This window comes from Ictidomys tridecemlineatus, chromosome 1 (assembly GCF_052094955.1).
Source record: "Ictidomys tridecemlineatus isolate mIctTri1 chromosome 1, mIctTri1.hap1, whole genome shotgun sequence".
Classification (NCBI taxonomy): domain Eukaryota; kingdom Metazoa; phylum Chordata; class Mammalia; order Rodentia; family Sciuridae; genus Ictidomys; species Ictidomys tridecemlineatus.
The window spans coordinates 163,382,856-163,399,676 of NC_135477.1; the positions used below are offsets into that span (position 1 = coordinate 163,382,856).

Below are 16,821 nucleotides of genomic sequence, written 5' to 3' on the forward strand. Positions count from 1 at the left end.
GAAAGGAGAGGTTGAGAGCGTATGGAAAGATGCCCAGGGTCAGTGGGTTCTTAAGGAATGTGCTACCAAATTTTAATCAGTTTTCCTAGCAGCACAGTGTAGAGACTGTTCTTTGCTTTATATCGTTAGCCACGGCTTAGATACAGAGTCACTCTGGAGACATCATTATCCCACACTTAAGATTACTTTGTATTTTCCATTGTTGGAGAGCTAACACTGCTATTTGGGCTCTTTGTCCTGGATTGAAGGGTTGCTCAGGGTGGCAAGTAAAGCACCTGTGTGTTCAGTATGTTTCATGACTGTCCCAGGCCTGATGGTTCCCTGCCCAGAGGCTCTTGGTACTCTGGCATGAAGGAAAATAACACACAACTTGGGAAGCTGTTTCAAATTGGATGTGGATTAGCTGGGCTTGAAATGCTGCAGCTGGCCATGGGATGCCAAGGCCCAGATGGGTGCAGAGCTGCAGCATGGGGCCTGAGCAGTGGTGTCAGGTGTAGACAGCACAGACCTATTGTGCCTCATGGCGATGGGCACTGCAGGAAAATGAGCATCATGACAAGGTCAGAGGTAGTTCGTGGGGCAGTTGGTCATTGCCCACTTTTTCCCATGATTTTCCCCATCGTGGAGCCAGACCTAGTTGGTAGCAGGTTGTGAAGATGTCACATCGTACCTGCTACCCTCCATCCCCTCAGTTCCTAAATGAGGTCTCCCTCCTAAGGAGCCTTTGCTTCTCCCAGTATTAAAGAACATACCCTGATGGGACCAAGGAGGCAGCGAACATCAGTGGTTTGAAACAGGAACCTGGAAACTGGGCCCAGATAAGTACCCAAGTCTCAAGATCTTCTGTTGGTCAAGCTGTGTCCAACATCTCAGCTCCTTTAACTTGGAGGCTTAAGTTGTCACCACTGTCCCTGCCCCTGTTGAGGTAGGGAATTTGTTGCTGAGAACTACCCTGGCCATTTTCTTTGACCTGTGATTCACCTTTTGAGACAGGTTAGCAAGAAGCTGTGATGTCAGTCAGGTAAGGGGGGCTGCTGGGGACCACACCTGCACTCAGGGGAATGATCCTCCCTGCCTGAGGGGTCCTGCTGCAGGACAACAGAGCTGGCCTGGTTCTTTTCCTACCCAGCTTTACCTCTCAGGACTTCTATGAAGATGATGGAGCCTCTTGTAGTCCAAAGAGTGTAACTTATGAAGAAATCACTTTGATTGAGTTGTCTGTCTAGTAAAGGATAGTTGGGCTTTTAGGGAATTCTGGGGACAAAGAACTTCCTTTTTTTCTGATGATAATATTTTTGTTGGTTTTTAATTTTACTTTTTCCTGTGCTTTCTCTCTTCTCTTACTATTGTCTCATAGGTGCTGCCCCTTGAAAACAAAATGAAGGATCCTCAGAAATTTCCACTCATCCTATACTTGGGGATGGGCATCGTCACCGGCCTCTACATCACCCTGGGATGCCTCGGGTACCTGCAATTTGGAGCTGATATCCAAGGCAGCATCACCCTCAACCTGCCCAACTGCTGGTATGTGGCGGGGGATGGAAACCTGGAAGCACAAGATGTTTTATAAAATTAGTGGATCAGAAGGTGTGTTCTTCCTCTTATCTCTTAAATCAGTCTTGGTTGGATACATTGCTCCTTGGCTGAGCTGAATGCATGATTATTTGGGTGAGTCATTCCTATGGAGACTTATACAAATCCATGTGTTGATCAGCTGATTGACAAGTCATTTCTCCTAGGAAATCCTGAACCTAGAAGGACCAAGCGTCCATCCTGTTCACCTTAAGCAAAAGAGGAGGGCCAGTCTGTTTCACGACTGGCTTCTGCCATGCCTCCATGTGGAAGCATCTTGCTATGGACCCCGGTTTCCTGGAGATTTTTTATCTTTCATTAGTGGATGTATTGTAGAAAAACACTGAGACATATTGAAATGCTTAGATGTCACAGCGTGTGTGCTGAGCAGTAATTCTGTTTGGAAGATGAAAATCTCGTTATGGAGAACAGCTGCTTGTAGACTCTGAGAAGCTTGTTAGGGCCCCAAGGAATAAAAGTAACCTTTCAGTCCAGCCTGCCTGATCTGCCTGCCTGTGTGTGCATATTGCAACTCTGATTGGTAAGACTTTGGACAAGAACAGATGGAGAAAATTGAGGAAAATATCTGCTCAGTAGCATTAGCATGTAACACAGGATGCCCTGATCAGTAGAAGTCTGAGGATTAAGTATGTTACACAGCCAGCCGAATAGTAGCTGGGCAATGGACCATTGTTTTCAGAAAGTCTTTCTTTTTCTGTTCTTCTTTTAAATTTCCAATGTGCCTGTGCTTTCAATAGAGAAGAGTCAGGTGGTAGCTTGACGTAACCATGTCACCTTTCCCTGGGAAACAAGAAGATCAGGATCAGCAGAAGCAGCCAGATCACCTGAAACCTCTGGGAACACCTGTCAGTGTTCATTTTCCCTTTGACACCCAAACCCAGCTGCTGTCATCTCTCCACCCACCCTGGGTTGATGCATGTAGCTTTCCCTGCATGGGACTCTCCTGACTCCAGACTTTGCATCTCTGGGGGCTTTCGTGCTGCTTTGAGTTTAGCTATAGAGCCACCAGATGGTTTTTGCAAGAAATTGTATTACCCTGGAGCAAGTGAGACTTTTTCTAAATTCAGTCTCTCCCCAGGGGTTCTCCCGCTCATAGCGTAGAACGTCATCTAGGTGTTCAGTCCAACTCATAATTTATGAGCACATTTAGCTAGATCCCCAACAGGGGAGGCCAAATGCCTATCCCTGCTTAACACCTGACAGTATTGTTGAAAGTGGAGCTTTGCTCAGGGCAGAACGCCCTTCCCTTGAATGATTGAAACAGAGCCGTAAGCACTTTCTTCTACCCTGCATGATAGGGCCCTGGGGTGATAAGTTGGGGGATATCCCATGGTGAGTTAATGGTCTCCGCAGGCAGCTGCTTGTAAAGACATGGTAGAAAGGTAGCCAGGGTGGGGTGGAAACGATTCTGCGCCTGCCTGTAGATCCCTATATGGTTACTATTTGATTCTAGGGAGCACTGAACTGGGTGGGAAGGATATAAATAGGCTTATTATATTTTAAGTCATTTTTATTTTTGGAAGGATATATGTCTGTCTGTGCATGGTGAAGGTTACAAATGTGCAAAATGTATATAAAGAATGTTAAGTTTTACCACCCCAATCCCTAGAAGCCGGTGCTATAATTTCAGCAACAGCCATACTCCATCCTCTTGTGTTTTCTTCCAGGTGTTTAGTGTCCCTGAGAATGTCCCAGGGTGTGGCTCTTGGTGGGGTTTTCCTTTTCTTTTTCTGGAACAAATTATAGCACTTGGTAGACACCGGACTCCATCAAGCTGTTCTCCCTCAGTAGCACACAGTGGAGATAGTACCGCATCAGCACCTGGAGCACTGCCTTATACTTTTTAAGAGCTTCATGGGGCCAAGTTATTTAACCAGTTCTTCAATGATTAACATTCAATCGTTTTCAGTTTTTTCATTCTTAAATAACATTGCTGTGCCATATTTTGAATGCACCTTTTGTGCACACGTTACAAGTGCCTTTGTGAGATAAATCCCTAGGTGTGAAATTGCTGGGCCTAAAGGACTTGTGTGTGTGATCTGAACAGGTGTCCCCAGGTTGCCGTGGGACTCTTTTGCCTTCCCTCTGATGATGTCTAGGCGTGCTGAGCAGGCTTCTGAAGGTACCCCGCTCCCTCTGCAGGTTGTACCAGTCTGTTAAGCTGCTCTACTCCATTGGCATCTTCTTCACCTACGCGCTCCAGTTCTACGTCCCGGCTGAGATCATCATCCCTTTCTTTGTGTCCCGAGCGCCTGAGCACTGCGAGTTGGTGGTGGACCTGTTCGTGCGCACGGTGATGGTCTGCCTGACGTGTGAGTAGAAGGAAAGATAACTGCTTGTTTTTCCCAGAGGGTTACATGGGGGAAGAGGGTGTGTGTATTGTCGTGAGGCCACCTGAACCGTGGGTAGAATACCTGGCATACACCTCACTCGGAGTCAGGGCACATCCAGATGGTGAAGGGGGTGGGCTTAGTGTGTGCTCTCAAGGACTCTGAAATGAGGACAGTTGTTTACAGATGTGAAATGAAATGCTGCAGGGTAGTAACTCTGTAAAGACATATCATCACTCTTCCACATAAACTAGGGTAAATATCCAAGAGACGGCCACTTGGCCCACATCCATGATGAGTTTCTCATCTACACAGAAGGTGCATGCTTATTTTTTCTCATAGATGCTCATTCTGAGCTGGGATTATACAATTCTGGGCATTTTTGAATGTCAGTCTTATAAGTTTCTTAGACAATGTGTATCCATTAATTTAGTTGTTTTATTCCCCTTCCCCTGTGATAAGGGGTATGATTTAAAGATGATATCCCCTTATTTGCTGTTAGTTGAAAACTGAGTAAATTTAAAACAATAAAAATTTTTTTTGTATCTTCTGTGAATTGATAGGCTATGGAACCCCTGAACAAATTGGTCCATAATATCTAACTTAAATTTCTAGGAGATTTGCCATTGTTTTCTAAATTAAAATGCTTAAAGTATTAATTTATCTTTTTTGGCTATATATGGCTTTTTCTTGTTTTATTGGGACAAGAACATTTTTGTATATTATATTGGGACTTTCCTGGGAATTTTCTTAAATTATTCAGTCTGGTTCTTTGTCTTTGAAATAAGGATAGGTCTGTATGATGTTTTAGGTAACCCATAGTTGAATGTTTTAGAGATGAAAGACGTGAATGTTGTCTAGCATTTGACTTGATTGGTGGTCTATTACCAAGGGAAAGCCAAGCAAGAGGCTATCCATTCCATTCATCTACCCATGCAGATGTGAAGACTGGATTTATATGTATCCCATAATGAATTCTTCAGGCCACCTGCAGACCCTGCCATTATTGTACTTCAAAGACAGAGGGTGGAAGCCTAGCATCCTAAATCTCTGTGTGGAAAGAACTCTCTAGGACTAAGAAGGTGAAGGTCTTTGCCTGATCTTCTGATTTAATCATGGGCAGCTCTCCTTAGGATTTCCTGCAGAGTAGGTCTAGGTAGGAGCAGGGCAGAGGCTGGACAACTTGGACTCACCAGTCCTACAGAGCATCCAGGAACATGGCTGCCTCTTATCTGGCAGACTCCAGGACATCTCCCAGAGCAGTGTCTGGGAACAGCTACTCCAGGGCACAGAGCCACTGACGTGTCTTGCTTTTCCAGCTGTTGCCCGAACGAGTGATGGTAAGATAGTCATAAAAAAGATAGTCATCTTGCATGTGAATTTCAATCCTGGCTTCTGCCAGCAGCTCTTGTGCTTTGATTTAGATGTGTAGGTTTTTTTTCCCATGGATGGATGTGAGCTTCAGGTGTTAAGGAGATAGATTCCATGAATGTAGTAACTTCTAATATCAGCTCTGAAGGCCTGATTCTTAAATATAAAGAGTGTTGGGGAAAAAAAGATGGGAATAGTTGAAATCACTTGCCTTTTTTCAAAGTGGTTCCTGTAGAAGAAGTAGGTCTGTCTATGTAAAATGTGCTATAACTGACCACGCAGCTCCTTCCCCCTGCCCTGGAGGGCCAGGTGGTGATACTGGCCCAGATTCCCCCCCCCCCACTGTCCCACTTTCTTCTCAAGCCTGGCTTGGCCTCCCCGAAGCCTGGGTCTGGCTCCCCACCAGGTTTGTTTCCACCACACCCTGCAGGAGGCAGGAGTCCTGATTCCTAGGCCTCCTGCAGTCCTCAGATGACTCCTGGGTTTTTGCTCTACTTGTCCCTGCTCTCTGTGGCTCCCCTCCCCTTCACAGAACAATGCTCAAAGGCCACAGGCTGCATTTGATCTTGGAGTGCCCGCCCTCTTTGCCCTCCTCCTGTGATCTGCTATGATTAGCAGGGCACTGTCATCCTTTTAAAGCAGGCAGCCCAGCAGAGCCCAGAGCACTCCGGCTTCTCTTACCTTCCCTGGAGACTTTGAAGTAATTGTGGGAATTGGTAGAGGCCTTTCCCGTTGATGAGAGCTCCTTTTGTTCTTGCTTCTCAGTTCTTTCAGATCTTCTGGCACAGGCTGACTGGTAGAGAATCTTAAGTCTTTGATGTAACTGATTGTTTTCAATTATAACCAGGCCTTTAAGTGGCAGCTTATTTTCTTGCCATCTGTGGTGTTTCCCAGAATTTTCCCAACTTTTCCTCCTTTACTTCATCCTCTATTTCCCAGGGGTCCTGGTCCAACTTTAAGTGTTAAAAGTAGTCATGACTGTTCATCCTGGTGGGGTAGGGGATGTGATGAGAAAGTTGAACTCCAAGGTCAGAAATGCAGACTCAGCGGGTCACCTTATGTCTGGGGCTCCTGGGAGTCTGGAGGTGAAGGAGAAATTCTTCCTTTGGATCCCTCAGGCACTAACCTGTCCTTCTATGCTTGGTCTGAAATCTCAGTGGCGTTTGCCATGTTACTTCAGTTAGGGATGAGAATTTCAGAAACCTACCATTGAAGATGTAATAACATAAAACGATATCAGTTATGAGGCCTGCTCAGCCTGAGACCCACAGCCACAAAACATCCCAGGCAGGGAGACCTTCCAGAGCACATAGTGTCTAGGTGCAGAGTGGCTTCTCGAGGTCTTTGGCCTTTCACACTTCACCGTCTTGCAGCTACAGTGAAGAAGGGCATCTTGAATGAGCTGTGCAGCTGTGGGGAACCTCCCAGGGCCCCTCGTGGGGGCCTCAGATTCCTCAACTGTGAGATAGGAAGAGGCCTGATCTCTGAGGTCTCAACTCCAAGTTCTGTGGTTCTCTATAGTAGTTTATGCTTGACTTAATTAAATTTCCACAAAAAACATTGCTCTAAAAAATGAAAGTTAATATAAAGCCATTTGAAGGGAAAAAAGTTCTCAATATACCACTGACTTAACAAAAATGATTTTTATTTTGCACTTTATCTGGTTTGTCTTAACCCTCACAGGTACATGGTAAAAATAGTCGTGATCATAGTGCACACATAATGGTTTTTCCCATTTTGTTTAATATTATATCACAAATATGCATGCTCTTTATATTTTCATGACTTTACTATATATTCCATTCTTTTTAAATTTTTTTAATCTTTTTATTGGTTGCTGAAAACATTACAATGCTCTTGACATATCATATTTCATACATTTGAATCAAGTGGGTTATGAACTCCCATTTTTACCATGTGTACAGGTTGCAGTCACATTGGTTACACATCCATGTTTATACATACTGCCATGCTAGTGTCTGCTGTATTCTGCTGCCTTTCCTATCCCCTACTATCCCCCCTCTCCTCCCCTCCCCTCCCATCTTCTCTCTCTACCCCATCTACTGTAATCCATTTCTCTCTCTTGTTTTTTTTCCCTTTCCCCTCACATCCTCTTACGTGTAATTTTGTATAACAATGAGGGTCTCCTTTCTTTACCATGCAATTTCCCTTCTCTCTCTCTTTCCCTCCCCCCTCTCGTCCCTGTTTAATGGTAATCTTCTTCTTGTGCTCTTCCTCCCTGCTCTGTTTTGAGTTGCCCTCCTTATATCAAAGAAGACATTCGGCATTTGTTTTTTAGGGATTGGCTAGCTTCACTTAGCATAATCTGCTCTAATGCCATCCATTTCCCTGCAAATGCCATGATTTTGTTATTTTTAGTGCTGAGTAATATTCCATTGTGTATAAATGCCACATTTTTTTATCCATTCATCTATTGAAGGGCATCTAGGTTGGTTCCACGGTCTAGCTATTGTGAATTATGCTGCTATGAACATTGATGTAGCTATATCCCTATAGTATGCTCTTTTTAGGTCTTTGGGGAATAGTCCGAGAAGGGGAATAGCTGGGTCAAATGGTGGTTCCATTCCCAGCTTTCCAAGGAATCTCCATACTGCTTTCCAGATTGGCTGCACCAATTTGCAGTCCCACCAGCAATGTATAAGTGTACCCTTTTCCCCACATCCTCGCCAGCACTTGTTATTGTTTGACTTCGTAATGGCTGCCATTCTTACTGGAGTGAGATGATATCTTAGAGTGGTTTTAATTTGCATGTCTCTGATTGCTAGAGATGGTGAGCATTTTTTCGTGTATTTGTTGATTAATTGTATATCTTCTGAGAACTGTCTGTTCAGATCCTTGGCCCATTTGTTGATTGGGTTATTTGTTTTCTTATTGTTTAATTTTTTTAATTCTTTGTATACTCTGGATATTAGGGCTCTATCTGAAGTGTGAGGAGTAAAAATTTGTTCCCAGGATGTAGGCTCCCTATTTACTTCTCTTATTGTTTCTCTTGCTGAGAAAAAACTTTTTAGTTTGACTAAGTCCCATTTGTTGATTCTTGATTTTAACTCTTGTGCTATGGGTGTCCTATTAAGGAATTTGGAGCCTGACCCCATGAGATGGAGATTAGAGCCAACTTTTTCTTCTATCAGACGCAGAGTTTCTGGTTTGATATCAAGCTCCTTGATCCATTTTGAGTTAACTTTTGTGCATGGCGAGAGAAAGGGATTCAGTTTTCCATTCTTTTGGTAGATTCTATTTAAACTATTACTTTAGTATTAGACATATAGGTAGTTTCTCTTGCTTTTTTTTTCGGTGGGGGGAGTGTACCAGGGATTCTGAATTCAGGGTCACTTGGCCACTGAGCCACATCCCCCGCCTTATTTTGTGTTTTTATGTATAGACAGGGTTTCACTGAGTTGCGTAGAGCCTCACTTTTGCTGAGGCTGGCTTTGAACTCACACTTCTCCTGGCTCAGCCTCCTAAGTCACTGGGATTATAGGCGTGCACCCCCGCACCCAGCTGTTTCTCTTGCTTTTATGTACTAAATTAAATTATATATCTGCTCAAGATTATTGCTATTTTGAAGGCATATTTCTAGACATTTAAAAGAACAATGGGTAACAATACTGACCAAATTATATTGTGATGCCATGTGCATGTACAAATATATAACAACAAATCCCACTTTATATATAATTAGAATGTACCAATAAAAAATATGGGGGAAAAAATCAGTATTTCCATGATTGTAGAATGATGACAAATCCCTTGACCTTAATAAAATAATGACTTAGTTAATTTTTAAAAAGTAGTAAAAATTAATCTGGTGGATTTCACCAAACATTGTTTTTTTTTCATTTTATTTAATTTTTGTACACAAAAGGAGCACGACTTTTCATTTCTCTGGTTGTCATGATGTACAGTCACACCCTTCGTGTAATCATACCCAAACATTGATCTTAAGAGCAGCAGCAAGAGCTTCCTGCCTCGGGAGCCGGGAGAGTCCCTGTCGTTGGGTATGAGTCAGCCCTTTCTAATGTGGTCCAAAGCCACAGGCTCCAGTCAGCTCCTTTTCTGAGCCTGGCCGTTTGCCTCATGGAGCTTCAGCGGTTGCAGGATCACATTGTTAGCGTCTGAAGCCACAGTTGTGTAATAGCGCAGTCTCCTGACTCACACGTGGTCTAGTTTTAGGTTCTCCTCAGTGCCTCTTTCCGTGGAGGCCACAGCTAGGCGGCTGCCAAGAGCCATGTAGCCGGGGTAGGGAAAACACTTTCTCCCTCTTTGTTTGGGAGGAGGTTTGGGGGAGTATAGGGAAGAGTGGGGATGCGGGGTGTTCCCAGGCCGCTGCTTCCTGAGATCTCTCCTGGTTTCCTCTTTCTAGGAAGGTTTAACTCACAGAATGAAGATATTTAGTGCCTGGAGGGGTCTCAGTTGCCCCCTATCTTCCCTAAGTGGTTGGTTGCTATCCTGGGATGAAAGCCATTTTGCTTGGTAGCAAAACACAAGCCTGCTTTGGAACCCAGGGCTAAGTATTGCTTCTCTTCCTTTTTCCTGTTATTGAGAAGCTCACTCTTCAACCTCCCTACCTCCTTATCTTCTCCAGTGTTGGGCTTTATTGAGGGTCTGGAGGAGGCATGTGGTCCAGCTAAGACAGGAAGTAGGGCTTCCCCTCTGCAGCCCTAACTTTAGGAGAAATGTGTGTCCTCTTTAAAATCTCTATGGATAATATTATGAATGCTTGTCTTGCGTAGACTTTGTAGTGAAGGCAAGAACCAGTTCTGAGATTGCTTATGACATATGATGAAGTGGAAGGAAGATCTCTGTTCAACTGAGAACTGATTGTGACCTTACAAGCTTCTGTTCCTGTTTCCTCTGTTTCCACCAAGTGCAGCGTATGTCTGGCTGCACTTACCTCCTCCACCATAAGTTCAGACGTCCACCCAGGTTACAGGGCGAGACTGTTGGTTCCCCAGATTTGGGAGCAGGTCTCCACTTGTCTCCTGCCAGGAGCTCTTTCTCCTGATGACAGAGGCCTCCATCCTCTCAGGGGCTTGTGTGGCTGGCACTTGAGCAATCACTCACAGACCTTCTGTTGGGATAAAACCAGTGGCCTGGGAGCTGCCCTTTGTGGCACAACCATGGGAAGGGAATGCTGCTGCTGCGCTATGCCCTCTTGGGCTGCACATGGGGCTTCCCGGCTATCAGAGTGCTGGGGAAGCATCCCAGAATACTCCAAGGAACCCAAACTAGAATGTATGGCCTCTTAAAACTTCTGAGTCATGTGAGACTTTCACTGTCATCCAGGATGAGAATAGTCACCTTATTTCATCTGTAAACAAATTGAGGCTCAAATTAGGAGCTTCTTTGCCCTGAACCATATGATTTATTATAAGCTGGGCCTGGTGGTGAAGTTAGCAAACACATAAGCATTGATTATGCACTTTTAGTGCTCTGAGTTTTTTTACACCAGGGATCGCATTCTACTGTCCCTATTTAGCTGTTGGGAAAAGAGAAAGTAATGAGCTGTCTAGTGAGGGGGCTGGGCTAGGAGCATTCTGAGTCCAGAGCCTGTGCTCCAAACCACGTTCTCCTACCACCCACTCCCTGGGCTCAGTTCCCCTGACTGCTGCCCTGGTGCTGTTTCTATCCCACTGGGTCAAGTGGAGCCATCACCATGATGTCACTACGCACACGGAGAACCAGACCCCAGAGAAGGCAAGTATGCTGAGCCAGGAGACCCTGGGGGTTCCACACCTGTGAGCTTTCGCTTGTTTATCTCTGGAACGAGAGATTTGGATCGGGTGGTATCTAAGCTTTCTTAGCGCTCTCCATTCCAGAACATGGACAGAATGCTGGCGACATGGTTGATCAGTGAGAGCCTCTCTCCCCACCCTGAGCAGTTGTGAACAGGCATGTGCTCTCTCCCTACAGGCATCTTGGCCATCCTCGTCCCCCGCCTGGACCTGGTCATCTCCCTGGTGGGCTCCGTGAGCAGTAGCGCCCTGGCCCTCATCATCCCCCCGTTGCTGGAGATCACCACCTACTACTCAGAGGGCATGAACCCCCTCACCATCGCCAAGGACGCCCTCATCAGCATCCTGGGTTTTGTGGGCTTTGTGGCCGGGACTTACCAGGCCCTTAATGAGCTGATCCAGCCAAGCAGTGCTCCCATCTCCATCAACTCCACCAGTGCCTCTGTATAGTGATCTGGGTGCCTTCTCTGCACCTGCCTACCCCCACCCCTGTGTGTGCCCCCCAGTACCTGTCCCCAGAGCCTTGATGTGGTCAGCCTCTGGGAAATGCAGGCTCTGTCTGGGTACCCTTCTATGTGGCATCTGGGTGCCCTGGCCTGGGTAAGACTAGGGTTGGGGGCGGAGCAGGGAGACACCTGGGAGGTGCACTAGGGACAGCTCTATGACAGCTCATTTGTACCTATTTTAACCTGGAACTTTCAGTTCTCCCCCTCCTCATGCCCTCGCTCTTAGAACCTCACCCAGATTCCCCCCCTGTTGCACAGCTCACTTTAACAATTTTAGTACCCCGTACCTGCTGTTTCCTCCTGTCCCAGGCCAGACCCAGATTCAATAAGTGGGAGCCTCCCCTCTTTATAAAGCCAGGCCTCTTTCTAATCTCTTTCCCCAAATCGTACCTCAGTATTCTACCTATTCAAGTCTCCAGGGGGTGTCTGGATCTACCTAGTGCTTCTAAGCCAGACCCCACACTGGAGAGTTTTTAATCTTCTCCCTCTCTGGCTTGCTGGGACCCTGGGGCCACACCTTCTCTGAGTTCTTCCACACAGGTCACAACACTATATTCTTCATTGCTTTCACTCTTAAAAGATACGCAGTGCTGCGGAAATGGACAGTATCTATATTTTATTTAAGATGAGGGTTTTTAAGATCTGACTCTGGATCTGGGGTCCTTAGGAGGAATTGTTTCTTCTTCAATTGTTTCTTGAGTCAGCTCCTCCTGCTGAAAAGAAACTTGCTCTGGGAAATGTCTGTTGAGGTGCTCAGCACACCTTTGGCGGAGCACCCCGAGGGGTTTAAAGCAGGATCGCCTGCATGTGTGCCTCCGTGGGGAGGCACGGGTTTTCCTCCCATTGGTCAGCCTGGTCTCGTGCTGAACACAAGAGTGTTAGGGAAATACTCAAACGTGCTCTGGGCCCAAGGCATGCGTGGCCAAGTGGAGGAGGGTTTGGTCAAGGGAGGCTTATCCTGTGGTTGTGTAGTGCATCTTGGCCCCCCTTTTAATCTCATCCCCTGACAAGAGAAAGAGCTGGCAGTGCTCACTTGCCATCCTCTGGGGAAGACACCCACTCTGTCGCCATGGGTGGGAGGCTGCGGTCAGTGTGCACAAAGTCAGCTGTGAAGTTCGTAGAATTTAGGCAGATGATCTGACACTATGCATGGTGCTTTTTTTTTTTTTATAATCACGGGGGAGGGCAGAAGCAGTGCCTCACCCCAGCAGCCTCTGTGCCCTGGACCTTGAAAGGAACCAATGAACACTAACTGTTGCCCTTGTCCTTTCCCAGGCATCGTGAGCAGCCTCAAGGTCAGCCTGCAGATGAGGGAGCAACTTGGGAGGGCAGAGAGAGATGGGTTACCCCGCTCTGAGCTGCCACTTCCTTCCTATTGGTGTGTGAAGTATTTCAGATGGGCATTTGTTAACTACCCAGCTCTTCCACTGTGTGTGTGTGTGTGTGTGTGTGTGTGTGTGTGTGTGTGTACAGTAGCTTCTGTGTCTCCTGCATTCTGTTGCCAGGCCCTCGCTTACCTAGAGATGATTTGGCTTGAAAGTTGGTTAAGGGAAAACAGCAAGAATTTATCAGGGATTTGCTTTTGTGTTTCACCAAAGCCCGTCAGAGCTGCAACCCCCCGCCCCCCAGCCCAGCTTTTTCTCTCTCTTCTGTTCCAAAGCCAACCGAGCTGATGAGGTCTGACCTTCTTGGTAAGGCGATGGGAAGAGTGGACCCTCTCATGTCCCAACCTTCCTTCTGATGACTTAGGAAGATGTCCCTTTGTTTACTTATTCTCCCTTAGGAGAATGACACTTTTTACCCACCCTTGCTGCTCTTTGGTCGTCTCTAACAGGTGCTTATGTGACCAAGGTCCCAGATGGGATTAGCAGAGGCACTGCCCTCTGAAGTCTCAGGTCCCTAGAAGTTACCAAAGTGGGCTCAGAAACTATCACTTCCTGTTCCCGAACTTGGGCTCCGGCAGCCCAACTGTCAGTCTCCCCCACCCCCCATCTTCCTGTAACTGTCCTGAGCGTTGCTTTCAGTGGACAGGTACATGCTAGTGAAGGGGCTAGACTTTGTGTCCTGCCCATAGCTTCCTCATTGGAGGCCTCAGTATGCTCAGAGCTGCTAGAAGCAACCCTGCCCAGGCCATTGCTGCAGTTGGGACTGTGATGCTGGGACCTGAGAGCAGGACCAAAGGATACTGAGGTCCTCCAGCTCCAGCTCGTAGCAATGTGTGAGCGGTTGATTCAAGGCCCCTGGCCCAGAAAACGCAGCGAGCAGGAGAGCTGGCCTTGGTGTGTAGGGATATGGGAGCTCATTTGGCATGGCCTATGCTTGCTTCATCTCTTTTTTGTGCTCCTGTTGCTTTGACAACCTGATTGCACAGCTATTTCAGAAAACCCAGGCAAGGGGACCCAGTCAGGGCCTTCCTAGCTGTGCAGTTTGCACAGCTTATGGGCAAGGAGGAAAGCCAGGTGGTGGGTTGGGGGAAGCCCTTCCTCCTGTGCTGCAAGGAGCCCTGGACCAGCTGAGAAGCTCCTCTGCTGCCCACAGTGCTTGCCGAGTCAGAGCCCTTTCTGTGTCTTCCCATGCTGGCTATGAGCCGGCTTCCCAGCTGTTCACTGTGCTCTGTGCCCCTCAGGAGAGTGCACCCAGATAAGTAGAAAACTGATCGCAGAGCCGTGGTTTTCCCTAGTGTGAGGCTGCATGCTGGACGTACCAAAAGCAAACCGTGGGGTTTCTGTTCCTACTGCTGTCTCTTTGGTTCATCCCCAGATTTCCAGGAGCCCACAGGTAGCTTTCTCAGAATCCTCTAAAATGCTGCTGTTGGGCACAGGATTACAGCTCCCGGTGGGCAGTGTCCTTCCCCATAAATGCAGGCACTTGGTGGGAGCAGTGTAACCTGGCATTGGCTGTTCAGTCTGCCCAGGTGTTATCATCATTCACAAGTGGCATTATTTATGTCATGCTGCTATCCAGCTGCTAGGAGCCCTTCCCCTGCACAAGCCCTGGCCAGATGTGTGACCTGGAGGCATGACTTAGCTTAGACCCGCCCTGTCCTGTCTCACCTCTCCTGTCTCACCTCTCCAGCCAAACCTGTTGGCAGGTGCCTGCTGCTCACTCTCTCTATCCCTGGGAAAGGTAATAATGTCAGTGTGACAAGTAGTAACAATCATTAGAAAAATCATTTCCTCTCCCTATTCCCCTCTTACTTTCTGCTTCTCAAACTTGTCTCTCCTCCAGTATCATCAGTGTCTAACACTACACATCCTCACCTTTCTCGGAAGTGAAGTGTCTCCCTTCTGTCTGTTTCAGTGGTGTCTAGTCCCTGTGCCTGGCAAGGCTCTGTACCTGTGGTTTTTTTGCATGGCAGATCTCAGTGTCTCCCCCCCCCCCTCGGGAATCAGCGCTGCTTTGTCCAACAGGAGACCGACAGTATGAGATGGCAGGATGTGGTGATCACGAGGGCGGCTTCAAGTCAGCCTTAGAATTTAATTTTCCAAAGTACATTACAAATCTCTGAGACCATTAGAGGAAAATAATGCAATGTGGGTTGCTTTGAGAATCATGGTCAATACTTCAAAGACAATTAGTCCGGCTGGCTGTCTGCTCGGGCAGCCTCAGCCTCCGCCTCTGAGGGTACTTTTCTTTTCCTTCAAACCACTGAGTCATTCCTGGCCAGAGGACATAAATGGTGCTGATACAGAGCTATCAGACGACAGGAGGTGCAAAACAGTGGAAGGTACCTGCTGTTAGGTGTGTTCTGTGGTGTAAATCAAGGTGATGCCGGGAAACCAATTTTCTTTTGATGAACAATGAAATCAGGTGACTGTTGTAAACTAAGCTGATGGACGTATGAACACAAGGAATAAGAGAACTACCATACACAACGTCTGGACGACAGACAGAACTGCATCTGTGCCTACAGAGATGTCTTTCCGCCGTGGTGTGTGTAGAGATGTGAATTTTGCCAGAATATGTAAAAGATCTTGTTTTGGATTGCGCACATAGATTATGTGTTGAACTTTTTCTTTTCAATAAACGAATTGGATTTTTTATTTTTGAGAGGTTGCAGTCTGTATTTTTGTCTTTATGCTTTTTTTTTTTTTAATGTCACTCAGTTCTCTTCACTGGATTTTAGTTTAAATGTCTCTAGTTATTCCCAGAGTTCCCATGGCAAAATAGTACCAACAGCAGAACCATCCATGGAACTGAGAGGTTGCCACAAAAGAGACCATGAAATTTATTTTTTTTTCTGTCACACAATCCTGCCCTCCCCAATCTCCCCCTGTTTCTCTTCAAATCTTGAGTTAAGACGTTTTAGATCTCTCTGAGCCATGTCAGATGATCCCACATAACCAGGCATGACAGTTCTATGTGTCAACTTGGTTATTCAACACAACACTAATCTAGGTGTTGCTCTGCAGGTGTTTTGTATATGTATTTACCATCATAATTAGTTGCCTTTAAATAAAAATCATTCTTAATATGAATGGATAAAGAAAATGTGGTATATATACACAAATGAAATATTTACTCAGCCATAAAGAAGAATGAAATTATGGCATTTACAGGTAAATGGACAGAAGATGGATACTTATGATGCTAAGTGAAATAAACCAATCCCCAAAAAAAGCAAAGGCCAATTTTTCTCTCTGATATCTGGATGCTAATCCATAACAAGGGAGGATAGGGAGAGGAAGAATAGAAATTCACTGGATTAGACAAAGGAGAATGAAGGGAAAGGAGGGGGGATGGAAATAGGAAAGAAAGTAGAATGAATTGGACAGGACTTTCCTTTGCTCGTATATGAATACACAGCCAGTGTATCTCCATATCATGTACAATCACAAGAATGGGAAGTTATATTCCATGTATGTAGAATGTGTCAAAATACACTCTACTGTCATGTATATCTAAAAAGAACAAATATAAAAAATAAATCAGCCTGGCCCAAGTTAAAATTATATATATATAATTAAAAGATATATATGTCTTTAATAATGTGGGTGAGCTTTGTTCGTTCAGTTAAAAGGTCTTAACCTGAAGTTTCCCTGAGCAAGATGAAATTCTGTCTCCAGACAACATCATCGGCTTGGGCCCGTGAGTGTCCAGCTGCCAACCTGCCCTGTGAATCTCAGACTTGCTGGTCCCACAGTCATGTAAGCCAGTTCCTCAAAACCTGTCTGTTTTATTTTCTCTGTCACACACACCCACAGTGTACTTACACAAAAATGGCTATCATTCACAAGACAGTATGATATCATGATGTCACCGTTG

General features: G+C 45.9%; 1 protein-coding gene across 4 annotated transcripts in view; it reads left to right on the forward strand.

Annotated features, from left to right (window-relative positions):
- Positions 1-15,606, forward strand: part of Slc36a1 (solute carrier family 36 member 1) — a 45,630-nt gene extending 30,024 nt beyond the window's left edge. For all 4 annotated transcript variants that reach the window (XM_040271834.2, XM_005325480.5, XM_040271837.2 and 1 more), the window contains exons 9-11: positions 1,358-1,524; positions 3,736-3,905; positions 11,229-15,606. In XM_040271834.2, the coding sequence (XP_040127768.1) occupies positions 1,358-1,524; positions 3,736-3,905; positions 11,229-11,500 (609 nt within the window). In that variant the 3' untranslated portion in view covers positions 11,501-15,606. The remainder of the gene's footprint in view (positions 1-1,357; positions 1,525-3,735; positions 3,906-11,228) is intronic.
- The last annotated feature ends 1,215 nt before the right edge of the window (positions 15,607-16,821 follow it).